This window comes from Ovis canadensis, chromosome 14 (genome assembly GCF_042477335.2).
Source record: "Ovis canadensis isolate MfBH-ARS-UI-01 breed Bighorn chromosome 14, ARS-UI_OviCan_v2, whole genome shotgun sequence".
Taxonomy (NCBI): domain Eukaryota; kingdom Metazoa; phylum Chordata; class Mammalia; order Artiodactyla; family Bovidae; genus Ovis; species Ovis canadensis.
In genome coordinates, this window is record NC_091258.1 from 18,647,552 (window position 1) to 18,665,295 (window position 17,744).

The 17,744-nt window shown below is 45.0% G+C and overlaps 1 protein-coding gene across 9 annotated transcripts in view; it reads left to right on the plus strand.

The window, feature by feature from the left end:
- Positions 1-17,744, plus strand: part of WWOX (WW domain containing oxidoreductase) — a 914,788-nt gene that overhangs the window by 245,767 nt on the left and 651,277 nt on the right. For 7 of the 9 annotated variants that reach the window (XR_011248523.1, XM_069549633.1, XM_069549634.1 and 4 more), the window contains exon 7: positions 13,700-13,885. The exons of the other annotated variants lie outside the window; for them this stretch is intronic. Coding sequence is in view for 6 of the 7 variants with exons in the window: in XM_069549633.1 (XP_069405734.1) it covers positions 13,700-13,885 (186 nt within the window). In the remaining variant the exon portion in view is untranslated. The remainder of the gene's footprint in view (positions 1-13,699; positions 13,886-17,744) is intronic. 9 annotated transcript variants of the gene reach the window in all.

The following is a 17,744-nucleotide window of genomic DNA, read 5'->3' on the forward strand; positions in this document are numbered from 1 at the left end:
CCCATATCACTTCCTCCCTCCACTGTAACTGCAGAAGATATTTTTAAAATAAGCTGTCTGCATAATGGTAGTGAAATCATCACCTGGTACCTGGAGCTCTTCTATAAATACATAAGAGATGAATATTCCCATGATTTTTTTTTTTATCAGCAGAATAATATGCCTCCACAATATTGTAGAGGTCTGTAAATAATGACTTTGTAATGCTCAATATGGCATTCATGTCCGTAAAATATAATTTAAATTTGAAGGAATGCTAATGCATTTCCAGAAAGGCTAGTTACTTCTGTGTTGCCTTTATTTTCCCCGCTTATCAGCTGAGTAGAATCCTTAGAGGGATGTATCTGACTTGGAGAGGAAGCCCAGTGGTTAGTTTACTGGTGAAAGTGAAAGTCGCTCAGTTGTGTTCAGCTGTTTGTGGCCCCATGGACTGTACTGTCCATGGAATTAATTCTCCAGGCCAGAATACTGGAGCGGGTAAGCCTTTCCCTTCTCCTGGGGATCTTCTCAACCCAAGGATCGAACCCAGGTCCTCCGTATTGCAGGCTGATTCTTTACCGGCTGAGCTACCAAAGAGGTGCTGTCAACAAATGCCAGGACCCCCTCTGCGTGAGCAGACATTGTGTGCTGTGGCGGTAAGGACCGTCCCACAGAGAAGGCGTAGAGGAGACAGTGTTCTCAGCTGTAAGACTCAGTCAGTGCTCCATTGGCATAACATGTGACTTACTGCCGGCTCTGATCCCTCCCTCAGTTTCCTGGATAATTCTGATTTCTTAGGGACAGGTGCCATTTAATAACCCCCACTGCTGGGCAGCCTTGTTGCATGTGAGCTCTGTGAACTATGCACTGCCTATATGGGAGATTGTTGTTGTTTGGTCACTCAGTCGTGTCCGACTCTCTGCGACCCTGGGGACCGTAGCATGCCAGGCCTCCCTGTCCCTCTCCATCCACCGGACCTCGCTCAGACTCGTGTCCACTGAGTCGGTGATGGCCGTATCTCAGATGGACAATCCTCTATTTATCTTAACACATAACAAAGTTTAAAAGCCCAAACCAGAGAAGCAACTGACTTAGCTGGTATTTTTGCAATGTATAAGCCTGAGAAATACAGATGAGTTGGTTTACAGTGTATTAAAAAAAACAGTACATGCAAGTGTTCCATAAATTGGAGAAGAATTAGGAAAGTGGCGCATAAATGATTGTGTCATGGATTATGCTGATAAAGAGACTCTTTGGGTTTGGAAAAAAAAGACACAGTACAGACTACATGCATTCAGTGCTTTAAAAACCAAGTGACAGTGAGCTTAATACGTGTGAGCAAAGGTGCGGAGAGCTCTCACGGTGATACCTACTTTTGAAGGATTCTGCAATTCAGGAACCTTCCGGTGTGTCAGGCATGGTACTGAGTGTTGCAATACAGGGGTGATCAGATGCCGGCTCAGCCCTTCAGGAGTTTCTAGTCTGTGTGGTGACTTTTTCCGTGTTGTGTATGAGAAACCTATGGGTCATATAGGGAAACGGCCTCAAAATAATGCCTCGCCTTAAAGACTTCAATATAAAAACATGACGGCATAAACTCCTAGAAGAGGCCATAGGCAAAACATTCTCTGATGTAAATTGTAGCAGTGTTTTCTTAGGTCAGTTTCCCAGGGCAATAGAGATAAAAGTAGAAATAAACAAATTGAATTAAGTGCCATTCTGCTAAGTCACTTCAGTCATGTCCGACTCTGTGCGACCCCATAGATGGCAGCCCACCAGGCTTCCTGGGATTCTCCAGGCAAGAACACTGGAGTGGGTTGCCATTGCCTTCTCCAGTGCATAAAAAGTGCAAAGTGAAAGTGAAGTCGCTCAGTCATGTCCGACTCTTAGCGACCCCATGGATTGCAGCCTTCCAGGCTCCTCCATCCATGGGATTTTCTAGGCAAGAGTACTTGGTGGTATAATTAGCCAATTGATGCTTTTTTTTTTTTTTTCCTAGAAAGCCCTCTCTGAAGAGACTGTGGGGCTTCCCCTATGGCTCAAGAGTAAAGAATCCGCCTGCAATGCAGGAAACACAGAAGGTTCTGTCCCTGGATTGGGAGGGGATCCCCTGGAGAAGGAAATGGAAACCCACTCCAGTACTCTTGCCTAGGAAATCCCACAGACAGAGGAACCTGATGGTGTATAGTCCATGGGGTCGCAGAGAGGCAGATGCAGCTGAGCAGGGCAGTGTGTGTATCCTTGTTGTGCATCTCTCCCCCCACTTCAGAATCAGTGAGGGTGAAAGTGTGCCCCTGGGATTGCATGGGTGAAGATGGGAAAGTATACTCAAGATAATGAAAAGGAGGCAGAAACTTAAGGAGACAACAGAAACAAGAGTGTTGCCGTTTCCTGTTAAGTGTGTGTGCTGATGTTCTGGAATTCACTGTAAGAAGTTGTAAATGGTGCAGAAAATGAAAAATTCCTGATGATCCCTGGGGAAGCATCCTGCCACCCACCGGCTCTTTTCCTGCTGATTGGTTCAGATTATTTCCGCTTTTCCAACCTAAAAAAGTGTGGCTCGGTTATCTTGACAGCAGAATCCACTCTGGGTTAATTATTTTAATATTTGATGATGTCCTTCACTGTCTTGAAGCATGCAAGTCCTTTAACATTTAGCAGCGCAGCAGCTAGATGGTCACTGACTACCTGAGCTGATGCTGAGTTCATATGTTTATATGTCTCCTATTTTACTTGCTTTATTTCCATTCATATTTATTCTGGGTCTTGTCTCCCAGAGATATTGAGTAAGGGCATAGGAAACGATATATAGGTATTTTCTAAATGTAGAGACAACTATACAGATATCTCATGTCTCTACATTATTGTTGGATGTTACATCCCCAAAGTGTAGCCCAAGGTCCAGAAAACAGGCAGCTGAAAAAAAAAAAGATAGCCTGCTTCAGGTACCCTCTTTCTCATGGCTGGTGCTGGGCATTTTGCGTTTTTTTCTAATTCTCACAGCTATCAAGCAAGGTAAGTATTGTTTTCTAAAAGTGAAGTTGCTCAGTTATATCCAACTCTTTGCGACCCCATGGACTGTAGCATACCAGGCTCCTCTGTCCATGGGATTTTCCAGGCAAGGGTACTGGAGTTAGTTGCCATTTCCTTCTCCAGAGGATCTTCCCGACCCAGGGATCGAACTCGGGTCTCCCATATTGCAGGCAGACGCTTTAGCGTCTGAGCCACCAGGGAAGTCTTTATTTTTTAAAGAAATATCGTTTATTTGGTTGTACCGGGTCTTAGTTGTACCATGTGGGGTATTTCATTACAATATACAGCCTAGTTGCAGCGTGTGGGATCTGGTTCCCTGACCAGGGATTGAACCTGTGCCCCCAGCGTTGGGAGTGAGGTGTCCTAGCCATTGGACCACCAGCGAAGTCCTTATCATTTCCTTTTATTTCCTCGTGCATTTGAGAAGCTGATGATATATATATATTTTCTAGTGCATTCCAGTAAATAAACATTTTTAAAAGTTTGCTATGTTCCACCTGAAATCATTCTGAATTTTACTAGGGGCACGAACGCCGCAGTTTGGGCAGTTGAGGTCTTGGCGGGTCTCTTGGTGAAGACTGAGGCACCTTCCCTGGGTTGGTGTAGTTGCACAGAGAACTGCTCTGGTCACTTTTATGCTGCCATCCGGGAGCTCAAAATAAACCGGCCCTTGTTTCTGAAGCAAGGATCCACCTTGCAATTCTATAGTAATTTCTTTTTTCCTCTTCCTTTTCTGGAAGAAAAGGACAGCTGAACACCAGGTCAAACTGATGAACGGTTACTTTCGGGATTTTGCATCCTCAGGCCCTCTCTCTTGAATTTCAGAGTATTTCCAAATAGTATGAATTCCTGCAGCTCACTGGAGAGATGCCCCAGATGGTGTGCCCTTCTGTTTCAAGGAGGAACTGAAAAGAATTTCCCTTTACATAACGTTCCACTTAGCTCATTCTTCTGCTGTGTCTGAACTGGAGTCCCCCAAAGGCACGGTTGTGTTAACAGTCTGCGGGGTGTTTATTTAACCTGTGAGAGTCTGCCTCATTTTGGGGGCGCGTGTTACAATTCAATTTACAAATCTTCACTGTAACTCAGCCCCGTGATGGCTTCTCTCAGGTTCTTTCCATTTTATTTTTATTTATTTATTATTATTTTTTAGAGGGCTTACTTCTCTCTCTCAGGCAGTGCCCTCTGGTTCTCTGGGTCTTATCTCTCTTTCTGTTCCCTTCCAGGCTTCTCCAAATTTAATTTCTAACCTGGTCCTGTTCTTGTTGTTGTTCTGGCATCTTTGATATCTTAGTTCCCTGACCAGAGATCAAACCCAGGCCACCTGTAGTGGAAGTTAGGGCCTCAGCCCACTGGACTGCTGCTGGGGTCTCAGGCTCTTCTCAAATGCCCTTCTCGTTTCTCAGATTTGGAATTATGTTATCTAATTCTTAGGTTTCTTGAGACAAAACCAGTTGGGTCTTATCTCCAAAGCGTAAGCAACTCTCCTTATTAATCAACTAGAGTAAACCCACTTTCCCGAGCTTTCTTCTGCCATCTCTGATGTCATAATCTGTTGTAAAGTGTGGGTGCGTCATGGCTTGTAGACAGAATGGCATTGGTGAGATGGCATTGGTGAGATGGCATTGGTTCAGACGTATGCATTCTGCTGTGTACACCAGGCTTCCTTCTCACCGCATTGCAAGACCCTGAGAACAGAGACCTCCTGGTTGTTGACAGTTGTCTCCAGGAAGAGATAACAGATGTCCTCACCAATTGTGGCCTCTGGTGGAAAATGTTATGTAGTGCAGGAATGGACAAGGCCCAGGCAGAACTGTAGGCCAGGCTTCCTGGGGGATGCTGCCCCTCGGAAGCTGATGTTCCAGGTTCTGTGAAATGCCTGGGCTTCGGTTGTCGCCAGTCGCTCGTGAGCCTTCCCAAGAGTCGGCACTGTTGAGCCTAGCAGTGGGTGCCCATGGAGGATGCTGATGGGTTCTTGGCTCCCAGTGGTCAGCATGCTTGGGAGCTCGGTTCCTGGGAAGGGCCGTGAAGCCCAGGGCACTTGGGAGGCAAGTGTGCTTGACTTCCGTTAGGCTCACTGGTTTTCTGGTTGTCGCCTCCCAGGTGCTCGGCGCTCTGCAAATGGCCCCAGAGATCCAGAGATAGCTGGGGCCCGAGTGTGCAGCTGGTGTGCACAGGCCACTCACCCCAGGGGTGTGGGCAGAGCCGTGAGGAACACGCAGCACGCTGTGGTTTTCCTCCGCTGTACTGTTTTGGTGTATTTTAGCGAGGCCAAAATTCACCCTTTTTGTTGTGTGGTTCAGTGAGTACACACACACACACAAACACACACAGAGTCATGGAGTCACACAGTCAGGATATGGAGCAGTTCATTTATCCTCTCAATTGTCCCCGTGTCCCTGTGAAGTAATTCTCACCCCTTACACCCAGCCCCTGGCAACCATTGAATTTTTTTATTTTTTTTTCTGTCCCTAGAGTTTTGCATTTTCTGGAATGTTATTTAAATTGAAGCATTCCATATTTAGCTCTTTGAGTCTAGCCTCTCTCACGTAGCATAATGCATGTATTAGTTATCTGTTGCTCTTAAATTACCCCCAAAACTTAGTGACTCCAAACAGCAAATGTTTATTATCACACTCTATTAGCTTTCTCTTGCTATTGTAATAAATTACCACAAACATATTGGCTGAACAGAAAGCATATCCGGTTGCAGCAATGTATGCTCCCACCAACTTTATACAACGTAATGAAAATAGAATAATACTATGAAAACCTGCTAATTCTGAAGGTAGAAGATATCTCCTTTAAATTTTTGCTCCTGGTAGAGTTTAACACATTATGTCTCATACTGGTGATCGGTAAGCTAGTTTTATGCATTTTTAAAATGTCTTCATCAGTTTCTCGGATTGACTGTTAGAATGTGTTTCATTTGGCCCCAGTATTCATGATGGGTCAAGTAAGAGAGAAGTCGAAGGTATTAGGGCCTCCCTGGTAGCTCACAGTAAGACAGTCCACCTACAGTGCTGGAGATGTGGTTCAAGCCCTGGCTTGGATGAAGAAGTGGCAACCCCCTCCAGTATTCTTGCCTGAAAAATCCCACATGCAAAGGAGCCTGCTAGGCTGTAGTCCATGGGGTCACAAAACAGTCGGACATGACTTAGTGACTAAACAAAAACAAAGCAAAAAAGCCAAAGGTGTTGGCAAGACTCGGTGTGGGCTTTTGCAGTAACTAGAGCTAAAGGCGACAGAGGCAGAAACAGGAATAACAGAGGTTGTCTGAGCTCGAGGTCCCTGGAGATCAGACTTGGGACAGGGGTGTTTGCTCACATGGTTTACTGGGGGAATGAGAAGGAGAATGAAGGAAACAGGTTGTATATAGGTGGAGACTGACCCAAAGTGAGCTCTGGAGAATGGATCCCAGAATTGGTCGTCTTTGTTAGGAGGACATCTGGGTGTGGGACATGACTTTCCAGGTGTGAGGGCACCCATCCCTCTGGGGTGGTTTTCTGAACAAGTCAGTGCTTTTGGCTGCTGGCAATGGGTACAGCGGGGGCCCATAAATGAGATCTAGACAGACTATCACACTTCTGCTCCATTGGCAAGGAAGAGGATTGGACAAATACTAATAGTAGCTGAAGGCTCTACAGTTACTGGCTTCTCCTCGTTCTCATCGTCAGGTGACTGGCTAGAGAGTATCACCCTCTGCGGAAATATGGAAGTCAGGAAAGTGGGGAGGACTTGGGGAGAGGAGATGCAGAGCTGAGGATTAGGGTGGGTGCAGGTGAGGTTCCGGAGCTTGGGAGGGATGGCGGCCTGGTGCTGTCGGCATGAGGCCCACCTTCCTAGCAGTGTTGTTTGGAGTCCCAGCCTGTGTGAAATTGCTGTCAGGACGAGAGTTTAGACTGAATCAAAGGCGGTTGGAGGTGGAGCTCTGGGTGAAGAGGAAGGTCTGGAGGAGGCAGCAGGTGAGGCAGCAGTGGCATGAAGATGAGGTCCGAGGATACACCGTGTCTTAGAATCCGAGGTGGCCAAGAGGACCACAACCAGGGAGGAGCCGGGGCCCTTGCAACAGAGACATCCAGTTTCAACAGAGGGGAGGTCGCTGGGTGTCGGGATCCAGAAGCCATTGCTCCCCAGGCCTCTTTGAGAGATTCTGGGCAGCAGTGGGTCAGAAATCAGTCACCTTGGTGATGAGAGATTCAGACCAGGGAGGAGATTCTGAACGGAGACAAATATTTCAAAACCATGGTCTCTAAATGGGAAGAGAGAGGCTTCGCGCAACTTGAAAAAGCCCCAATGTCAAATAGGCATTTCTTTCTCTCTCCAGCCTTCTCTCTTCCATCTGACTTCCTTTCGTTCATTTTCTTAACCATTTTCTTTCCTGATTTTTCTCCTAATTGTTGGTCTGAGCAATCTGTTTAGCCTGATGGGCAGCAAGAATGAGTCAATAGAGAGATTGAAGAGGCCAGAAAGACAGGGGATCCTCAGTGAATAACATGCTTGAGGGCTGCACACCTGCAATTAAATAATGTTTAATGTCACTGATTCGTAGGAGGAGGAGAGCAGGAAGACAATGTGGAGATCAGCTGTCTAAAGCCCTTGGGCTCCGACTCCATTCTGTCTATTGTCAGCATTCACTGCTCCTTCCAATAGGAAGTCTCACTTAGGGCTACTCTGGCTAGAAGCCTTGGTCCATGGCCATTCCCATTGATGACAAGCAGCCATGCCCACTGACACATCTCTGGAACTCCACTCTGTTTACCATGGGGCAGTACTTCCGTGGTTCAAGGCACGTATTGTCCCTGGAGGATGGGATTGTCACTTTCCCAACAGTGTGCTCGGAGAACGCCCAGAGAAATGGAGGCGCTTTCCCCATGGGCGTACCCTAACTGCAGAGAACATCCAGCATCCCCTGCATTGGGAGCTCCAGTTCTGTACACACAGAGGACAGCCCTTCAGGCTCTCACCCACCCCTTACAGACTGGAGCCCATCAAAGAAGGCGGGAAAAATCAGTCCTTCAAAATGCTGACTAATGGCATCAACTCTGGAATTGGAATTATACTATTTTTGTTTTCATTCTGTCTTTCTAGTTTGAACTTTCCTTTTGATAGTCTGTAAATATTCATCATCTCAGAACCTTTTGAATCGCAGTGGCTTTTAGTCAAAACTGAGCAAAATGTGCCATTTGAATAATAAAAACCTCATTAAAGTGAGGTGAAAGGAATTCTTTTCCTTTTGTACAAGCCAATTAAGTGTCTTTACAATTAAAAAAGAATTCTAGCACTTTATAGTTTCGTATTCCATAAGCCTGTTTTTAATTAATAGAGGGGACAAGCTTTAGGTACACAGTATGTATTTTGCCTCTGGTGTCGTGCAATTAACATTAATGAAGCGTATTTTAAATTTGGTGAAAGAGCAAAGGGTTTCTCAGGTTCTCTGTGGGCCCAGTGTCCAGACTGAGGTCTTAGGTAGCAAGTTTCTTTGCTTGATGCTGTGTGCATTTCCGTGAGCCAATGCGCGGGCACGGATAGAGGTAACTACAGGAGGTGTTGTTATTGAGAAATGTTCTGCCAGCACTCCAAATGCCCAGACTGTCTTAAAGATAAGGAAACTCTGAAAAAAAAAACAACAAAAAAAAAAACCAATCAACTGTGAGAGTTTTATTTTTTCTTGTGGCTAAAACAGAAGGGTCTAGAGACAAAGGGAGTGATGACCGTTGAACCTGGCGTCTGCCTTGCAAGATCCTGGGTATTTGCCCGTCACATCTTTGGGTGGGGTGTGTGCCACTGTTCTCATTCAGCACATAAGTGCAAATGACTTGACTGAGCTAGAATTTCTCACAGCACTTCCCTGTAGCCGTTCTAGGGAGCTTATCTAATAAAGAAAATTTTGCGTAGTATTCTTGAAGTCAGATGATTTTTTAAAATTTCGTCTTGTTATATGTTATATTTCATTCTCACTCACTCATGTGCATCTTTGTTTATTTTACCTGTTTCTGATACTTCATCTGGCCATAGGAAATCTGCTTCTAATCACGTTTTTCCTGACCATAAATGGAGATAATAACACATGTCATCTAAGGTTCTTATGTACAGAAAGCTCTTAGTAAGTGCTTAACCCATATTTAACATTCAAAAAAAAAAAAAACAAAAAAACAGCAACTCTGAAAAAGTAGACCAAATATTTGAGAGGCAGCCTGAAAGGAGCACATATTTAAATCATATATTCACTTCTCCCTTTCACCCTTTCTCCCAAGATTTTTTTCTAGTGTACATGGCTTTATTTAAAAGCGTGGGTTATCCTGGCTACAGATGAGGAAGTTCTACTTTGAGTTGAAATGGATGTGCTGAATGTTGTAGGTAGACCAGATACCTCAAAGCATTTTTGCCCACCTCTTCAAAGAGTAATTGGGCTTCCCTGGTGGCTCAGCTGGTAAAGAATCCACCTGCAATGCAGGAGACCTGGGTTTGATCCCTGGGTTGGGAAGTTGCCCTGGAGAAGGGAACGGCTACCCACACCAGTATCCTGGCCTGGAAAATTCCGTGGTCTGTATAGTCCATGGGGTCGCCAAGAGTTGGATACGAATGAGCAACTTTGACTTTTACTTAAGAGCACTTGGGCTGTTGAGGGGCTGTGAATGGACAACTGTAGTGGGCATCATCTGGGAAAAACAGATGATTTCCTGTCAAACACCTGTGATCTCAACCATATCACCACATTGAGATTTTCTGTAGGTGATAAGTTGGAAATAGATCAGACAACAGAGAAAAATAAACAATTTCCCTATGAGATGTCCATAGCTCAGTGATAATAAGGTTTGCATGAATACCTTTTTTTAAGAAAAGATCTAAATGATTATAAATATACTCATGGAGTAGAAGACAGTATTGTTAAGATGTACATAATCCCTAAATTCACCTACTAATACAATGCAAATTCTGTCAACATTGCAGCTGAAATTTTTGTAGAAATTGAGAAGCCAATCCTAAAACTTTATACATGCCTGTAAAGGACCCTGAATAGCCAATGCAAGCCTCAAAAAGAACAAAGTTGGAGGCCTCCTATTTCCCACTCTTAAAATTTCCTGCAGAGCTTCAGTAATGAAGACTGTGTGGTCCTAGCATAAGCATACAGATAATAGGATAGAGTCAAGAGTCTGTAAATACACTCTTACAGGTGGTCAGTTGGTTATCAGCAAGAATGCCAAGACAGTTCAGTGGGGGGAAAGAATAGTTTTTCAACAAATGATCTTAGAACAATTGGATGTTCACATGCCACAGAATGAAGTTAGATTGCTCATGTTCACTGTTTATACAAATTAGCTCAAATGGGTCATAGACCTAAATGTGAGAGCTAAAACTGTATAAACCACTTAGAAGAAAGATAGTATATTTTCGTGATGTTGGGTTAGGCAGTGGTTTCTTAGAAATAAGCCCAAAAGCACAAGTGACCCCCCCCCAAATGTATATATATATATATAAATTGTGTTTCATCAAAATTTAAAACTTTTGTGTTGTCAGTGATACCATCAGGAAAGTGAAAAGACCACGTAGAGAATGAGACAGAAATTTTGCAAATTGTCTGATAACAGACTCTTATCCAAAATATATAAAGAACTTTTATAAATCAATAAGATAATTACCTCCATTAAAAATTGGCTCAGCACCTAAATAGACAATAGATGTTTCTCCAAAAGTATAAATTGCCAATAAATACATAAAAACATGTTCAGCATCATCAGCCTTTAGAGAAATTCAAATAAAAATACACTGAGGCACCACTTTATACTTACTGAGGTGGCTTTTAAAAAAATAGATAATAACACATATTGGCAAGAATGTGGAGAAACTGGGATCACGATGTATTGCAGGTAGAAATGTAAACGGTGCAGCCACTCTTTGGAAAACAATCCCACAATCCCTCAAGAAGTTAAGCATGGAATTAACCATATGACCCGGCAGTTCCGTGTCTACACATATACTCAAGAGAAATAAAAAACATATATTTCCACAATAGCTTGTAAATGACTGTTCATAGCAGTAATATTCAAAGTAGCAAAAAAATGGGAAAAACTGGAATTTCCATCAGCTGGCAGATAGTTCAGTGAAAGTGTGATATAGCCATGCAGTGTAGGTTTTGGCCATAGAAAGCGGTGAAGAGCTGATAACCTGCGACAACATGGATGAAGCTTGGAGATCTTATGTGTAATGAGCAACGTCAGCCACAGAAGACCACGCACTGTGTGATTCCATTTATATGAAACTCCCAGAACAGACAGATCTATCAGATAGCAAGCAGATTAATGGTGTCTTGGGGGTGGGAGTGGTTAGTGACTATTAATGGATATGGGGTTGCTTTTTGGGGATATGAAACCGTTGTAAAATTAACATGTGATGATGCTTGCGCAAATTGTGAATATATTAAAAACCATTGAGTTGCGCACTTTCAGAAGGGTAAATTGTATGCCTTGTGAATTGAATTGCATCTCAGTAATTTTTTAAAGAACTCCATGCATATTAAGAAAATTTGGACAATAACAAAAACCATAAAAATAGGAGGTAAGCAGTCTAATGATATCCTACACATGCAGAGCTGACATTTTTCTGTACTTCCTGTTTTGCTGTCTGAATGTATGAAAATCTTTTTTTATGATGGGGGAGGGAGGGATATGCATCAGACATATAACATTAATTTCTTTCCTTTTCAGTTGACTTGAGAAGTTTGGGAATGTCTGACTTAATCATTGCTGATTAATCTCTGCTGTTGAATTTTAAGTTGTTTCCAGTTCATACACAATTTAATAATTCTACCTCATATATTTATAATTATTACTCACCCTTGAGGATGAATCTTGGAAACTGTACTAGTTTGCTGCTGCTGCTGCTACTAAGTCACTTCAGTCGTGTCTGACTCGGTGCAACCCCATAGACGGCAGCCCACCAGGCTCCGCTGTCCCTGGGATTCTCCAGGCGAGAACACTGGAGTGGGTTGCCATTTCCTTCTCCAATGCAGGAAAGTGAAAAGTGAAAGTGAAGTCACCCAGTTGTGTCCGACTCCTAGCAACCCCATAGACTGCAGCCCACCAGGCTCCTCCATCCATGGGATTTTCCAGGCAAGAGTATTGGAGTGGCTTTCCATTGCCTTCTCCTAGGGCTGCTGTAACAAATTACTGTACACGTGGTGGTTTACGGAAAAGCAGGAATTTGATTTATCCCCGTTCCGGAGGCCTGAAGTCTGAAACTGAGGTGCGTGCGGGGTTGGTCCCTCCTGCCCCCTCTAGGGAAGGGTCCCGCCCATGCCCCTCACTGGCTTCTGTGCCGGTGGGCAGTCGTCCAGCCCTTGCTTTGCAGATGCATCTCTCTGGCTTCTGTCTTCAGAGTCTTCTCTGTGTGCCTTCTGCCCTTCTCTTCTCTTGTAAGAACACTTGTCAACAGCGTTTAGTTTTCCCCTGTTCCTGAGTGATCTCAGCTCAAGATCCTGAACTTAATTAACATTTGTAAAGACCCTTTTCTCCAGTAAGGTCCCATTCGCAGGTTCCTAGTGAACCTATCTTTTGGGTCCACCATTTAATCCAGTACAGGGGCAGTGGCATATGGAGTGGGTAGGGGGTGGCTCTGGGGACCGTCTGCCCGTGTGTGGGCAGAACGGGGGACAGAGTGAAGTAGGTCAGAAACAGCAAGGCAAATATTGTTTATTAACGATGGAATCTAGAAAGATGGTACTGATGAATCGATCTGCAGGGCATAGAGCACAGACTATGGACACAGCAGGGAAGGAGACGGTGGGACAAACTGAGAGAGTAGCATTGAAGCATGTTCCTCCCCACGTGTGAACTGGATGGTTAATGGGAAGTTGCTGTGAAATGCCTGGAGCTCAGCCTTGTGCTCTGTGGGATGAGGTGGGAGCGAGGCGCCATGCGCATAACCTGTGGCTGATTCACGTTGATGTATGGCAGGAACCAGTACAATATTGTCATTATCCTCCAATTAAAAATAAATACCTTACAAAAGAAAAAATAACAGTAATAAAACTACTAAATGTTACTTTGCTTTACATTGTCATCATTCAGTGGAAATTCTAAACATTATCAATGATGAAGTATTTTCCTTTAGAGGTATGAGTTGCTATCCTTTGAACACCCCTAATCCCGCCACTCCAATGTATCCCATTGCTTGGAAGTAGGATTACTGGGTGAAGTAATGTAGATATTTCTAGTTTTCATGATATAATGAAATTGTTAATACATGATTTAAGTATTTTCAACTTAATATCCATGGCATAGGAATATATAGTCTTACCAGCTTTGTACAAGATAATTCAAATATAAATAAGTCTGATCACTTAGTAGGTAAAGGAAGCGCAGATTCAAATAGATGGTAGAACCTGTATTCCAGGCAGGGTGACCAGGTCATCCCAGTTTGCCCCGTGTGGTCTCAGTTTTGGCAGTGAAAGTCTCGCATGCTAGAACCCTGTGGTCCCCAGCAGCTCAGCACAATCGCCCACTGAGAGTTGAAGCCCTTCCCCAGCAGACCTGTCTCAGATGTGACATTCCAGGGTGTCCCATTTCTAGCTGCCTATAATCTGCAAGATAGTGAAGGATGGTTATTCCCAGGGGGCGGGGAGCATGGATCTCCTTGGTTTCAGAGTGTTTATATCTGCATAAGACGGGGAGGTTTTATTTTTCAGGTCACTTCACGTGCTTGTGTGCAACGCAGCTGTGTTTGGGCTCCCCTGGACTCTCACAAAAGATGGCCTGGAGACCACCTTCCAGGTGAACCACCTGGGCCACTTCTACCTTCTCCAGCTCCTGCAGGACGTCCTGTGCCGCTCAGCCCCTGCCCGGGTCGTCGTGGTCTCCTCGGAGTCCCATAGGTGGGTCAGAATTGGACGGTCTCTTCACAGCACCCTTCCTTTCACCAGCTAATGGTCCCCACCCCAGGCTCTTTTTTTGTTTTTTTAAAGTATGTAATTTTATTTATTTTGGGCTGTGCTGGGTGCTTGTCGCTGCGTGGGCTTTTCTCTGGTGGGGAGCTCCTTTCAGTTGCTTGCCTGGGCTTCTCGTTGCGGCGGCTTCTCTTGTTCGTGGACTCCAAAGCACGCCGGGTTCAGTGTGTGCCTCGTGCGGGCTTCGGTCATTGCGACTCCCAGGCTCTAGAGCACATCCTGGAGAGTTGCGATGCTCGGGCTTAGTTGCCCCAAGGCACGTGGGATCTTCCCGGATCAGGGATCCAACCCCTGTCTCCTACATCGGCAGGTGGATTCTGTGCCACTGAGCCACCAGGGAAGCCCTCTGTTTTTGAAGATAATTTTCATTAGTGCTCCTCCAAAAAGTGTGTACTCAACCTGGCTCCTGAACTTATCAAGGTTTTATTTATTTGTTGTGATGGTGGGCGATTGTTTAGGGGTAGTGTAGACAGCACGGTAGATGGTTTTTATAACTATACTTCAAGCCCCTCATTGATTGATTTTGCTTTGAGATGGAATAATAATTGATCAAATCTGAATGCCTGACCTTTATTGATTTGCCATTCACCAGCCTCACCACCTCACCAAGAAGAATGTGCAGTTATTCCAGCAGCAGAAACAATGCAATTAAAGACCGCGAGATGAAATCCAATTGTTTTATAATGAGAAATTAGGGAACTCAGTGCAGACATTAGCCGTGTAATTGTAGAAAGGAAAGGACTGCAGTTAGAGCATATTAGAAATCTGGCCGTGCCTCTTTTGGTTAAAATTTCAATTAAAACATCAGATGGCGATTCTTTTCTGTTACCATTAGGAGAATGTTCAGTCGGCTAGGAAGGCATTTGAAAATTTCCTCGTATTTTCAGCATATTTGTTTCTAGAGTTGGATAAACAACTGGGAGAAGTACTGGGAGAGGATGAGGGAGCTGCTGGCTGAGGCTAGAGTCTAATACACATTATGGAGATTTTCCCGGTGTGGATGGGGGCTTTCACTCCCAGCAGAGTAGCTGGAGAAAAAGAACGTGCCACGGCCTGTTTTTTCCCCCCTTCCTCTTCTCCGACTTAAGTCCTGAGATGTTTTAGTGACCCAGAATGAAGCTTATTTTTTTTAATCATGCTTCCATAAAATGTAACCCCTGGGACTTGGAAGAGAGAGACCAGCCAAGGGTTAGCCTGAACCGTTTATCACTCCCAAACACAGGGGCTTATGGTCGAAGTGACACACTGCAGATAGATTTACTTTTACCGTTTGAAATTTATGACGGCCGAAATGAAAGGAAAATGCCAGTAATAATCCTCCCCCGTGTTAAAAGACACGGAACGTCTCCTAATGAGGTGGTAACGAAATCTGGACATCCTTATCTTTGCAAATCAGACCAGGTTCCTGGAAGTGGGGTGGCCCTGCTCGGGCATGAGGGGAGGCCCCTGCGGGAGCCGGCGATGGGGTGAGAGCGCGGGGTAAACCTGCTGGCCCCCGTCTCTCGCCAGATGTGGAGGGCACCCCGGGATGGGTTTAAATGAGCGGGCATTTAATGGGCGAGTCTGTGGGATTGTCAGCGGCTTGCTTCCCTTCTAAGGCGGGGTCTGACGTGGTTATTTCATGTGGTCTCTTTGTTCCCCCTTCACTGCAGGGTAATTCATGCTTGCCGTGGAGATCCGAATCTTAGTTTCATCTACTGGATGGATCGGGAGGCGGGGCTTTGGCCTCTTGAGTTCACTCCATTTTAGTTTCTAGACCGGGTCTTCCTGAAGCACGTGTTAGCAGGCCCACTCCTGTCCGGTGCTGGGCACTGGTTTTCTGCTTTCCGACAACCTTGTGCCCATATTAGAGGGTGTTTATACAAAGTGTTAATACCCCCAAGCTTGTCTGTTTATTGCCCATGTGCCATGCCCCAGAGCCAGTGCAAACACTGGGCGCACAGACCTGGGAGAGTACCCACTCACTGCTCAAGGACCCAGAGCCCTAAAACCGTGTCATAAAATGGAAGGGCTGGTGTCTAATTACCTCCATCAACCTTGGCGGAATCTCTTCGTTGGAGTCAAGACCCCCTGTTAGGGGAAAAATAAAGTCCGATGTTTGCAGAAAATGTTAAACCAGACTGCCCCAAGGCAAAATATTTATTAGCCTCCCTGAGTTGTCCCTGTATTTTAGTTACTTATCTGGAATCGGAGCAAGTGAGTCGAGTTTCTGCATACCTCAAATCCACCCTATGAAAATGAGAACTTCCTTGCCGTGAAAAATTTTCCAGATACCAATTAAAATAGAATGAAAAGTGAAGTGCTGGCTGAAGGGCGGTAGACGGCTGCAGCTGTGTGGAGTGCCAAGTTGCCGCACACACACACAGCCTTGGATGCAAATTCCGTCCTATTCTTTGAACATACTCGCTTTTGTCTCTGTAGAATCCAGCCTAATTATGTTACTTGGGTTATTTAAAAATCCTCTGTTTAAAAAAATAAAGGAGAAGTATTTAGAGAAATACAACATAGAGGTCTTCTCCAACAGCAGATGTTAATGTCCAGAGAGCAAGTGTTAACATGTCAGTGTTCCGGAAGGAGGAGAACTCTATTAAGACTTTATTGTTTGGCTTTGTCAATTTTTCAGCTTGAAAACAGGGTAGGCAGCCTTTGCAGACTTGTTTTGCTGCCTCTTGAGCTGAGAGGTGAACGTGGTCATTTTTCAGGAAGCAGGGCCCAGCTCAGAGGAATCAGAAAGCTTGCCCACCCTCCCCCGCTCCCTGGAGGACTGTCAATACAAGCTAATCAGGCCTTAGAAATGAGTGCGCTGCTCAGGGGATCAGCAGGGCAGGAACTTGGGCTCTGCTGATGGCAAGCAGAGGGAGCACCTAGTGTTAATAGCTGTGCTTCTCCATCTCGAAACTTTCCTTCAGCCTGGGTTCGATCTAGCTTCTCATCACGGTGGATTTTGTTTTGTTTTGGCCTCGTTTCTAGGTTGGGGATTAGGAAGGCACACCTGCCTCCTCTTAGGAGTTGAATCTAACCCAGTGTTCCCAAGTCTGCATTAGCCTTGAAAAGCCAAAGCGAGGAAGTCACTCTCAACATGAGAAAGTGCTGCCTGCAAATGTTCATGAAAACATAAAGCATCTGAACCCAGTGGCAAAACTTGCCTTCCGCACAAAGCTCGAACAAAGCTTTTTGTGATGAGGAAAACTTGGCTCTTATTTAGAATTACGAACCCATGACTGTGGGTTCAATTTTTTAATACTGTATTTAATCCCCACCATATGCCGTAGGCAACATGCAAGGAGTTGACTGTCCGTCTCTCGGGAATTCACAGTCTAGGCCTGGACGCAGGTGGAGAGTGGTCTGTATGGTCAGAACAGAGGCATAGAGTGCCAAGGCGGCTTGACTGGCTTTGCTGGTCATGTTGCAGGGGTGGCAGGCCCTTGAGCAGCAGGAGTACGATGGGCCAGGTCCTGGAAAATGGACACTTCGTTTCCATCTGCTCTGCATGGCTTCTTTCAGTCTGTCCCTCACTGCCACCCAAGGGATCACTGTGATAGCAAGCCGAGGAAGAGTTAGTCAGGGAGAGCTTCCTGGAAGAAGTGACACCTGAGCTGGACTAAGCAAAGATGCTAAGGAGGGCGATGAGAACAGAGCAGAGGGTGAGCGAAGCGTGCTGTATTCACCCTGTACCTGTTAGATGTTGTCTAAATCCTTGATGTTCTTTTCTTCCCAGAGCATGTAGAACTCTGGGATGTGGCCCGCACCTTTGATCATTGTACCCTTAACTCAGCAGTCCTTTTGT